Source organism: Antedon mediterranea, chromosome 2 (assembly GCF_964355755.1).
Source record: "Antedon mediterranea chromosome 2, ecAntMedi1.1, whole genome shotgun sequence".
NCBI classification, from domain to species: domain Eukaryota; kingdom Metazoa; phylum Echinodermata; class Crinoidea; order Comatulida; family Antedonidae; genus Antedon; species Antedon mediterranea.
In genome coordinates, this window is record NC_092671.1 from 17,555,284 (window position 1) to 17,567,598 (window position 12,315).

The following is a 12,315-nucleotide window of genomic DNA, read 5'->3' on the forward strand; positions in this document are numbered from 1 at the left end:
AAAAACATAAAAATTAAATATTTTTCTTTAGCTTGTAGAAGGTGCCATAGATCTTGTAGACAGCCTTGGTATTTGGGAAAGGAAGTTAGAAGGAGATGAGTATACAGAGATATCACAGACCAGTCTGAGAATTCTGATGAGTTTTATGGCTAAGGATGATATGGATGTAAATATTAACATTATTAGTATTACTTATTTTTAAGGCTTGGTTCCCACTAGTGCATAGCCTGTGGAAATGAATAGACGTATAAACAATGATTGGTCTACTAATTGCTTATTCATTGGAAGAGTATCTGCCTGAAATAGGTCAAATGACCATATTAGGAACCAAGCTGTATTGATTATAATTTATTTGTAACCTTTTATCTAATAAATGAGCTTTTGGATTGCTTATACTACTATGCTAATTTTGAATATTAGGTTAGTCACAGAAGCTATTGAAACATTAATTTATGTATTGATGTAGTTTTTTATGCTCTTTTGCTTTCATAGATGTTTAGTCCTTTATATCAAATACCATAAAAGCCCCAGTGGTCTAATGGTTAGGACATCTGCATATCAAGCAGAAGGTTCCGGGTTTGAATCTTGGTTGGGGAAACTTTTTCTCATTCTCACAGATTTCCTCATCTTTATTGTTTCAAATAAAAATTGGTTTCTCATTACAATCGTGCCCTGCTAGCCAATAGGCCTACTGTAAACAACCGTGTACAGAAGGTATGAAATTTTGATAAAATTAATAGGTGGGATTTACTCGGATTTACAAAAGTCTTTTGTCAGAATTTAGCCTGAATTAGGGCGTGGGGTCATTCTCAATCATGGGATTATACTCACCATATACAGTAACAATTGAATATCTCATATTATATATTACTGGTATATTCATGAAATGTTAATGTCCCTTACTATTGTTCCATGATATATGATTTTCAATGTCTTTTGATAGATGTGTGCTATAGCGTCAGCCAAACTACATCATTTGTTGCAAACAAGACCAATACCGTCAACCTCTGAAGTATGCTTCATCCTAGGATCTATGCATTCGGCTCTCATTAGCTCACTCAATAGTATGTTTAATTTTAATTTTATCAATATTTTCTCTTAATGTTAAAAACCCAAAGGATTAAATACATGGTTTGAAGGTTGTAACTCTGAATAATTAGTGAATGCCAGCAGCCCTGCTTGCTGTATCACCCACTAATGTAACAATCAACCACTAATTGTTACGTTAATGGTTAAATTGTTGTCGCGTTAATGGTTAATAAAATTGTTACATCAGTGGTTGATTTTTGTTACGTTAGTGGTTAATGTACATTAGTGGTTGATTGTTACATTAGTGAGTGATAAAATTGCAACCAAGGCTGAGTCCTCAACAATAATATACCAATACAAATTACCTACACAATTTGGCCCTGTTCAGACCCATGGCGTTAGACCGTTTTAACGTACGACGCTAAAAGTATGTGTGTCTGAACAGTTGGGGATTAACGTACAACACGTCGTACAATGCTTGTAGCGTTGTTGTGGAAAACGGTTGATAGTATCAATAGTTTGTTTTTTATTTTATCAGAATTATAATATGTTAAAGCTATTTGAAATATTAGATTTTTGAGCAATAGTGTTTTATTTCATACACATCCAACATCAAGCGAACTCGCCAATTATAGTATGGATAAATACATCTTGTTTAAGCTAAGTCTCATTTCAGGCTTAGAGAAAACCTGACACTAAGTCAGGATTCAACCCCATACCTTGAGACTTAAGAGCAAGCACATTAACCACCAAGCTACAACTCCACTATTAATAACAGTATATTCTTTTAATTTTGTAGCAATTGAAATCAAGACATATGCGTACATTGTTCCACTTATCCGAGCCATGATTGAGATTTATTATCAACCGTTAAAAATGTCCTCCTTTCTACCGAACCTACCAACCACTGACACCAGTTCATCGTACTTTGAAGATTTCCAAAAATATTGTTTGTCAGAAGAATGGAAACTATACATAGAGAAACAGGTAAAGCTTAGTTCCCAACTAGATGACCAATGACAACAGTTTGAATACTCCATCGCTTGTGATTGGTTAACTAGCTTGCGTTGAACTTACGTCCTTGCATTGCATCGTAGTGGAAACCAAGCTTTAGGAATGACTTCAACAGTTTATAACAAAACAATTTTGCAATATAGAGTTTTTATAGTACAGTTGTTTTACAGTATTTTCTCCTTTTTCAGGTGACGCCTTACATGGAAGAATACAGCACACTTAACTTTAGCGCAGCCACAGCATACATGTCCAAATTTTGGAAGAAATGTTTTGATGAGTGTAACACGGCTATACACAAACGGAATCGAGCAATGGGAGAAAGCAAGCTACTGTTCCAGGTAAGTTTAAAAGAGGTGTTTTCAAAGGTCCAATTCTGATTAATATAATTTGTCAGGGACAGTACCATATCAAAGCCTTTGGCTGCTAAAGGTATGGTAAATCCCTTATGATGACTTACCCTATAAAAATTGTGGCAAATGGTAATTAAAATAAAAGAAAAGAATATACACAGTTGTGATGTCATGTCATTTACTGTACCTTTAGCAGCCAGAAACTTTGGTATTGTATCCCTAGGCACATTGTAACATAATATAGTAGAGCTGTAGCCTGGTGGTTAACGTACTTGCCTTCCAAACCCAAGGTCCAATGTTCAATCTTGACCTAGTGCCAGGGTTGTAATTCACAACTCTTTCAACACTATTCCCTAAGCCTCAAACGCGACTTAGTTTATAAGCATGATCAATTATAAAGTAGTTAATCCAACCTGAAATTGGCGAGTCGCTGTTGGATGCATTCAAAAAATGTAAACTGCATATTTGCTGACAAATTTATATCATTTTAGAAACATATTATGCAACCATTTGAAGACTTGCGTAAGAAGGATTACAGTCGGTACACAAGTTTTCTTAACAAGCAACGTAATCAGCATTTGTCTGTGTTGAAGCAGTGGAGAGCCAGCAAGAGATTCTTAGTAGGAGAACGAGGCACATGGGCAGAAAGGTACATTGTCAAAACTCATGGAAATCTTTGTATACTGTAATAATTTCAAGAGTTTATAAGATAATTACAAAATTGAATTGAAAAAGGAAAAAATGTATGATGGCGGTGGTAGGTTGGGGTGCTCCCACTAGAGCAAACTGTCCAATTGATTGGTAGGGGTGTTCCACTTTTCGTATTTCCAAACAGTGTGGGGAAAGGGTTAATTTCTGTTCATCCACATCCACTATCAACACCATTTCTGGTTTGTGTAATTTTGGCCAAATAAATGAAAATAAAAAAGTATTCAAGTTGCCTTTTAAAGCAATGGAAATGCTCACAATCTGCACATGACAATATATTATGTCAAAATTAAAAATGTTGTTCACCATTTTTCCAAAAGAACCACTGAGGAAGTTCATTGGAAATTATCAAGCCAGGAGAATTACTCAAGAATAAGAAATAAATTAACACAGAACTATGCATTTGACCAACATAAGGAAGCTAGTCAGATGAGAGATACGGGTAAACATTAAGAATTTTATAGTTTTCAATAATTTAAGTACTTCTATGCATTTACTGTCCATTGCATCCCTAGGTGGGTATTTATGGATGTTTCAGCTGAATATAGAGAAGGAAGTCCTTTCTGTGTATACAAAGATGATCAAAATTATCAATGTTTGCCTATATTGTTTTTCCTCTTGTTTTTTTATTTTTGATAGAAACTACCCCCTTTGTATTCCACTACTTAAAACTAATTCTAATTATTTTGAACTTTTACCTAAAAAATGTTCATCTATTTTTATGTGCTTGGAAATAAAGATAGTCAAGAAATAGACAGATCTCTATTGTTTGCAACTTAATTTGTTACCCTTCTATGTATTAATAAGTTTCTACTTCGTTTCCACTATTGTTTGATAGGTCCACTTCCAGAGGAAGACGATACATTCAAACTAGCTTCTTTAAAGAATTTAATAGCTACAGATGATCTTCAAGATGACCATTTAGGAGATGAAGAATGGATGGCCATTAATCAAGAAAAGTAAGTTTATAAATACTTGTATACTTTGTTTTGTTCTGGAAAAATTTTAGATAATAGTAAGATTGTCTTGTTGGATCCTTACAAGAAGAAGTTCAATCTTTTTTAAAGAATACAAGCATAATGGAGCAAATGCACTGTTAGTAAACATTTTATGCACAAAGGGCTTTGAAATGATGCAATGGTTTAAAATGTTTAGCTACAAACATTTGATATACATACTCTTTTGGGTAGTTACAGGCCCTTATCTGTTCACTTTTCAATATGCCACCAAGCATGTCACTTGATTGATTTGTGTCATATTGGAATCATCTAAACTATCTATAAACAAATATCACTTATTTAACAATGTATTTTATGTGCTGCTGTGAGTGATTTCTAGCATAGAAGAAAATTCTGTTATAATTTCTTTTACGTTAGTGCTGAGGAGCAGGGACCAAGTGCTAAGGAGAAAGTTGTAGTGAAATCTGTTGACTGTTCACTTATAACGTTAATGGAAGTAGTAAATGGTAAACTAGAGGTCAACACAAACCATGTCATCTTCTATGATATGTCTCCTGATAAAGTCGAAGGTAAACTATTTGTTATTTATCTGTCTCTTAGTTATTTTACATTAGTATTGAGGAGCAAAGACCAAGTGTTAAGTGTCTTTCACACCGGCTCCAGTTCAGTTTAGGTTTCGCATTAGCAACTTTTCCTTTATATAATGCACCACGTGGCTACGCGCACACCAAGTAAAAGTATTGGCGCATAGCCATGTGGAGTGTAATGAAAACAAACATCGAGATGCGATTTTATTTGGCGGAGCTAGACCGGAACAGGTGTGAAAGACGCTTTAAGGAGAAAGATATTGTAAAATCTGTTGACTATTCACATTAATGACAACCTATATATGCCATCTTCTATCATAAGTCTCCTGATAGTCAAGGGTATTAATAGTACTGTAGTTTTGAGAGATAGATGATTGACATATTTCTCTAAGATGGGAGGTTTTTGGAAAAAATTGAATGTATGAAATCTATGAATATTTCTGATAGGTAAGGATTTGTTATTGATTTCATTTACACAACCAGTTATATTTGATTTGGTGTTTAGGTGGTGGTCAAGATTTTAAGTGGTCAATATCTCAACTACGAGAGATTCACTTAAGGCGATTCAACTTACGAAGAAGTGCTCTGGAAATATTCTTCATTGACCAAACAAATTATTTTATTAACTTTAAAGATAAGAAAGTAAGTTTTTATTTTATTTTCTGCAATTGTCCCCTGAATAGGGGTTGTCCATAGTGTTAAAACATATATTTCTTCTTGTTTTTTTAACAGGAAAGTGCCCCCTTCATAAAGTGTGTCCCCTGAATAGGGATGGCCATACATAGTGTTAAAACAACATTTCCTCCTGTTTGTTTCACAGGAAAGTGTCCCCTTGTTAGGGGTATCCCCTGAATAGGGGTTGGCCTAATGTTAAAACATATATTCACCCTTGTTTATTTCCCATGAAAGTTTCCCCTTAATAGAGGTTTCTTCTAAAGAATGTGTTCTACTGTATTCAGTTCAACAGTAAATCTTAATTTGACACTATAAACTTGTTATAACAGGTACGAAACCATGTATACAGCCGTATTCTAAGCGTACGTCCTACAAACATAAGCTATTTTGGTGTGAAGTCTCCCAGTGATCTACTCAAGGCTTCCAACCTTACTCAGAAATGGCAACTGAGAGAAATCTCTAACTTTGACTACCTCATGCAGCTTAACACAATCGCCGGGAGGAGTTACAATGACCTCAGCCAATACCATGTTGTAAGTTTGTTTTTATTTTTTGTTTGATTGTTTGTTTTATTGTTCGTTGTCCATGGTCAAATGATAATACAGTCAACTCTCCCAATACTGGACTCTGAAAACCAGAAACTCTCACAAAACCAGATTTTTCTTGAGTTACACAAGGTCCCAAATTCATTTTTATCATGAAAAACACTCCAAATACCAGACTTCGCAGAAAACCAGATAAATTACGACGGCCCAAAGGTATCCAATATTGAGAGAGTTGACTTTATATCAATTAGAATATCATTGTAAAACATCAAAATGGGTGGATGTGACCAGAAGAGATTTAGAAAAAGTACTTTTGTATATCGTGAATGGATAGACAGACAAGCTGGAAACCTGAGGTGCAATTATGTTTCATTAGGAAATATATTTTATTGTTACTTTCAGTTTCCTTGGGTTCTTGCTGATTATACCAGTGAGACTTTGGATCTTTCAAATCCAGAAGTCTTTCGTGATCTCACCAGACCTCTTGGTGTCGTTAATCCAAAGAATATTGCCGGAGTTCAGGATAAGTATGTCCATAACAAATTCTTTTTTCTTACTTTGGTTTCTGAATAATCTAATTTGAATATCCAACAATGCAAAGTTTTTATTATTGTTTGAATGTTGGCCAACACCAGTAACCAACTTACTGTTCTGGAGTGGTCTCCGTCTTTAGGTGCTCCATCAGGTGGTTTTTTTTGGTTTTTTTTTATATGTGAACTTTATTCAATCAATCGTACATTTGTTATAATGGTAACCACAATAAGGTATAATATTACAGTAGATTTTTACAAAAAAACAAGACCAATATAAATATTAATTATAAAATATATACAATGATTATTTACAGTAATGGTTGAAGAGCCAACTAGAATTGCAACCATTCCGAATGATAAAAGCACACTCATTGACTTATTTTTTTATTAAACATGGACAACACGTGTGTGATATTCGTATCTTTTAAATATTTGTTTCAGACTTGCCCAACATAAGATTGTTCTTCTAGAGACTAGTGCCTCTTTCAATTCATTTTATGAATTGTTGTTAAAATATTTTTACCAAATGTTGAAATGTTGAAATAAATTCAGTGTATGTGGATGTTTTGCCTTTATAATGATAGGTATGATAACTTTGAAGATCCCAGTGGAACCATTGCTAAGTTTCACTATGGAACTCACTACTCAAACCCAGCAGGGGTGATGCACTACATGGTGCGTATGGAACCATTTACTACTTTACACATACAGCTGCAAAGTGACAAGTGAGTTGTTTTATTTAACTGATTTAGTTGTTCTTTTTAGTCTTCCGAGCTAGTTGGCTGTGGAGTTTTCTAGCCCACATACTAGTCCACATTTTGAAAAAAAAACAACTTAAAAATTGTATTTATTATTTCAGAAAAAATTTCGTTTTGGTTAATATTCCAATCAAATGACAAGGATCTACTCACGTTATAATTGAAAATATTTGTTATAGTATCATTAAATAGTTTCATGAAACACAAATTAACAACTATAAAAATAAAAATGATTAAATGAACTACTACTACTATTTGTATACAATTCATTACAATAACCCATTAATAGATACATGCCTGTGCGACGTTTCGACTTGTCAACAAATCTTCATCTGGTAATGACTGGATGTTAGTAATTTCTAGGAGTAGCTTTGCTAATTGTAGGGCCGCACCCCCTATTGGCAAACTTGGTCTGTGATTTGCTGAAGTTCTTCAGATTTTCATGTGAAATGAGGTGGTCATATATATGAGACAGCGATAACCCACCGTTGTTCAGATGAAAGTTTGTTGAGAACATGTTGAAACGTCTCACACGCAATCGTCTATTAATGGTTTATTGTAAAGAATTGTATAAAGTTTAAAAACAAAATTACTACTACTACTACTATTTTTATTTATGAATATTGTCTGTTGCTGTTAACTATAGATATTCCATGTTTTAGATTTGACTGTGCTGATCGTCAGTTCCATTCCATTCCTTCTCTCTGGAGAACACTGATGGACAATCCAAATGATGTCAAGGAACTCATTCCAGAATTCTTTTACTTGCCAGAATTTCTGGAAAATAGCAATGGTAGGTTGAGTATAATTGCAAGAAGTATTTTATTTAATTAATTTACCATATTTATTCGGTAAATAAAAATAAACGTCTCCCCCAAATAAACGCCTCCCCTGTAGGGGTTTAGGCGGGGCGTTTATTCGAGGGAGGTGTTTAATCCGGTGGAGACATTTTTTTTTTGTGTGAAATATGGTAACCAAAGTTGTAATCAAATAAATACCCCCTAGATATGAAAAATTAATATCCAGATGTGATAAAATACAGCAAAGATTGTATCAAAATGCTTACTAAATTGTAGATCATGAATTCTACTACAAATAGAAATGTGTGTAATTATAAAATATTGTGTATATATGCATGTTACGGGGCATTTATTCAAAATGATGTTCTATTGGGGGTGGGGGAGGGTCGTTTATTCAAAGCGGGACATTATTCAAATAAATACAGTATATACTAGATTGAAAGTACAATCTAGTTACGACGACCTAGTATGAAGGTATAGAGAGATTCATTTTTTAAACGATAAACAGACATTTCTGACTACTTTTGTCATTAGAATTATTGGTAGTTTTGAAAATATGTACATTATACGGTTATGCTTGTTTTAAAATCAAGACTTATATTTAAATTTGTATTATTTTAATATTTATTCACTTTACTTAATACTAGATAAGATAATTATGATTTGGTAAGTTAATTCTATATTGACAAATCATTGTTCTTTTAGGGTTTGATTTAGGTTGCCTTCAGACAGGAGAGAAGGTGGATGATGTCATACTACCAAAGTGGGCTAATTCAGCCGTTGATTTTATCTACAAACATAGAGAGGCTCTTGTAAGCTTGCTTCTAATTCTGTGAATAGTACAATTGTCATATGCGAAATTATGTCTTGGTGTGAATATATGGACATGATGATGTCATATCACTACCATATTTGGGTATATCACTACCATATTTAGCCACATCACAGTTTTTTGGTCCAACTAGTTTGATAGTGTAGATAGCTTAACAACTGGATGTTTTAGAGTTTCTGTATGCCTGTATTTATATCAAGTTCAATTTATCTTTATTGTGTTCAATACAACAATGCAGGTATAAAAGAGCTGGATGCAAATTTAAAGCATTTAAAAAACTCTAGGCATTTAAAAATATTAATATATAAAATACACAAACGACATGAAATACAATATAAAACATCAATTGGAATTGGAAAATAAATATTTTCACAGGAGTCAATACAAATATTATTGATTTGATTTTGGTAACATAAAATGCATTCAATTGATAATTGACTTCGCAATAATATCAAATGTATACCATGTACAGTATATGAACAAGGTGAATAAAGCCATGATTCATTATTATACAAAGAATGAATGTTTATGAGTTGGATGGTGAGAATATTTTAATGAGAAAGAAGCTAGGCCATTATAAAATGCAGTACTCTAACTTTAGACATGGAGTAGAACAGTTATAGACAGTGCGCACAACACTTTGATTTCCAAACACAAGCGGTCAACAACGTTGCATGGTAAAAATTCTGAAAATGTTTACAGAAATTGTGCATGTGTTGATTATCACCTTTAGCTATTACTTTTGAATAATACAAACAGGTGTGTTATAAAGAATGATATCAGAATCAGTGTCATATTGGCTCATAACGTAATCGTACTTCAAAATTGTTTTTCTTAGGAGTGTGATTATGTGTCCGCAAACCTTCATCACTGGATTGATCTCATCTTTGGCTACAAACAGCGAGGGTCAGAGGCAGCCGAAGCACTTAATGTGTTTTACTACTGCACATATGAAGGTTAGTATATCTATGCTTCTTATTTGGCTATCCTCTTTAACCAATCTTCAAATTTAAACTCATTTTTAAATTATTTGATATCCTTTATGATTTACAAAATCGATGTTAGTTAGTTAGTGATCCTGCTGGCGGTGATAACAAAATGGAATGCCAGGGACGTCCAGAGAAATTCCAATGATTTGCGTACAAGCAGTCCGTTTAAGGAATTCTTCACTAGCCAACATGGAATCACAGCACTTAAATTATGTTCTACGTCATACTTTGAAAAGGTATATCCACGCAAACACGGTCACGGAGGAAAAACTAAAACACGGGCAATACGACTTGGAGTTTTATTGAGACATTTTGCGTTTATGATTCTTGTTTTAAGTGGAGATATATCGTCTAACCCTGGACCCACAACTTGTGATCCATGTGGGCTGTGTTCAGGATCTGTGAAATCAAATCAACGAGGTATCTGCTGCGATGGATGTGACTCATGGTACCACATTAAATGTGCGAATATCTCTATTAAAGAATACAATCGCCTTGCCAAATCGGATTCGGACTGGCATTGCTACTCATGTATGGTACCTATCTTCAGTGATTCATTATTTGAAGATACTATTAATATATCTGATGTTTCGTACACGGAGTTGTTAAATGCCAATTTGGAAAACGAGGATAGGCTGCTCAACGAGTTGGAATGTAAACTTCTTTGTGGTAAGGGTTTGATATTTATTCACCTTAACGTTAGAAGTTTACGTAACAAAATCGATCAAATTCGAGATATTGCAAAAAATACGAACGCATCAGTCATTGCAATAAGTGAGTCGTGGCTCGATGATTCAATCAATGATGCTGAAATAAAAATTGAAAATTTCTCAATAGTAAGGAAAGACAGAAATGGAAAAGGGGGTGGAGTGTGTTTATATATACGCAATACTATTTCATACTCAGTCAGAAATGATTTGGACAGAGAGGATATCGAATGCAAATGGATTGATATAATTTTGCCAAAGTCGAAGCCAATTTTAACCGGTGTTTGCTATCGCCCACCAAAACAAGGTACATTTTTTAACTGTTTAGAAAACCTGCTTATGACTGTTGGAAACTTCATTGCTCAAGAAATTATTATTCTTGGAGACTTTAATGTAAATGTTTTAAATTGTAATCGTAACAACTATGAGTCAGTGACTAACTTCTGTAATATTTTCGGTCTTGAACAACTTATCACTGAACCAACTAGGATCAGTGATAACAATAGCTCAGCAATAGATTTGATCTTTGCCAGTGATCCTTTAAAAATTAAGGCCAGTGGAGTAATTCCTATTGGACTAAGTGATCACTTTTTAACGTTTTGTAGACGAAAACGGACTAATATCATTTCTGGCATACACAGAACAATTGATGTTAGATCAATGAAAAATTACAGTTCTGATTCACTGACTCATATGCTTAATAGTATTGACTGGTCAGATTGTATTAGTTTAACTTGTGTTCAATCTTCATGGGATACATTTAAAGATAAGTTTCTGCGTATAATTGATTCAATTGCTCCTAAAAAAAAAGTTAGGGTTAAAGTAAAAGATCAACCATGGTTTGACTCCGAATTAAGAGATCTTATTAGGCAAAGAGACAAAATGTTAATTAGATATCGTAGTACAAAGGATGTGATGCATCTCAAAGGTTTTAGAAAACTCCGAAATAGTGTAAATTATAAAATTAAAAAAGCTAAAGTAAATTTTTATTCTGAACAACTTCAAGAAAATAAATACAAACCAAAACAATTATGGAAAGTTCTTAAAGGTCTTGGAACCTCTAAATCAAATAATAATGACAAGAAACAGGTTTGTCTTGAGATCAACAATGAATATGTTCATGATAAGAAAGAAGTTGCTGAAGAGTTTAATTCGTACTTCACCAACGTTGCTGGAGAGCTAGTAAACAAACTTGACCCTCCTAGTAATACTTATAACTTGGAACATGTCAATGTCTTTTACAGTAGCAAAGGTGTCTTTCCTAATGATTTTTCTTTCATAGAATTATCTGAAGATAATGTTCTTAAAGCTTTGACACAATTATCGACGAGTAAAGCTACCGGAATAGATACTCTACCAGCCAAATTCTTCAAAGATGGGGCTTCTGCAATAGCAAAACCATTAACTCATATTATTAAGTTGTCCTTCACATCCGGTATTGTACCCAAAGAATGGAAATTAGCGAGAGTCATCCCAATTCACAAAAAGGGTAGTAAAACGGTGGTAGGTAACTATCGTCCGGTGTCTATACTCTCGGCTTTTTCTAAAGTTGTTGAAAGACTAGTACATGACCAATTGATGGAATACCTTAATTCTAAATCACTTATCTATGATTTCCAATGTGGGTTCCGAGCAAATTTTTCGACAGATCTTTGTTTAATTCACCTAACTGACCATATTAAAAAGAATTGGGATAAAGGTAATTTAACAGGTATGATAGTCTTAGACCTACAAAAGGCTTTCGATACTGTAGACCATCAGATTTTACTAGGCAAAATGAGAGCATTAGGATTGTCCCAAACAGTAATAGGTTGGTTTAAATCATATTT

At 33.7% G+C, this 12,315-nt stretch overlaps 1 protein-coding gene across 1 annotated transcript in view; it reads left to right on the forward strand.

Annotated features, from left to right (window-relative positions):
- LOC140040614 (neurobeachin-like protein 1) overlaps positions 1–12,315 on the forward strand; it is a 59,553-nt gene that overhangs the window by 37,951 nt on the left and 9,287 nt on the right. The window contains exons 24-38 of the mRNA XM_072086678.1: positions 32–166; positions 944–1,064; positions 1,829–2,016; positions 2,232–2,381; positions 2,885–3,042; positions 3,422–3,543; positions 3,940–4,060; positions 4,478–4,629; positions 5,153–5,289; positions 5,652–5,855; positions 6,270–6,394; positions 6,985–7,125; positions 7,821–7,951; positions 8,664–8,770; positions 9,629–9,746. Coding sequence (XP_071942779.1) covers positions 32–166; positions 944–1,064; positions 1,829–2,016; positions 2,232–2,381; positions 2,885–3,042; positions 3,422–3,543; positions 3,940–4,060; positions 4,478–4,629; positions 5,153–5,289; positions 5,652–5,855; positions 6,270–6,394; positions 6,985–7,125; positions 7,821–7,951; positions 8,664–8,770; positions 9,629–9,746 — 2,110 coding nt within the window. The remainder of the gene's footprint in view (positions 1–31; positions 167–943; positions 1,065–1,828; positions 2,017–2,231; positions 2,382–2,884; positions 3,043–3,421; positions 3,544–3,939; positions 4,061–4,477; positions 4,630–5,152; positions 5,290–5,651; positions 5,856–6,269; positions 6,395–6,984; positions 7,126–7,820; positions 7,952–8,663; positions 8,771–9,628; positions 9,747–12,315) is intronic.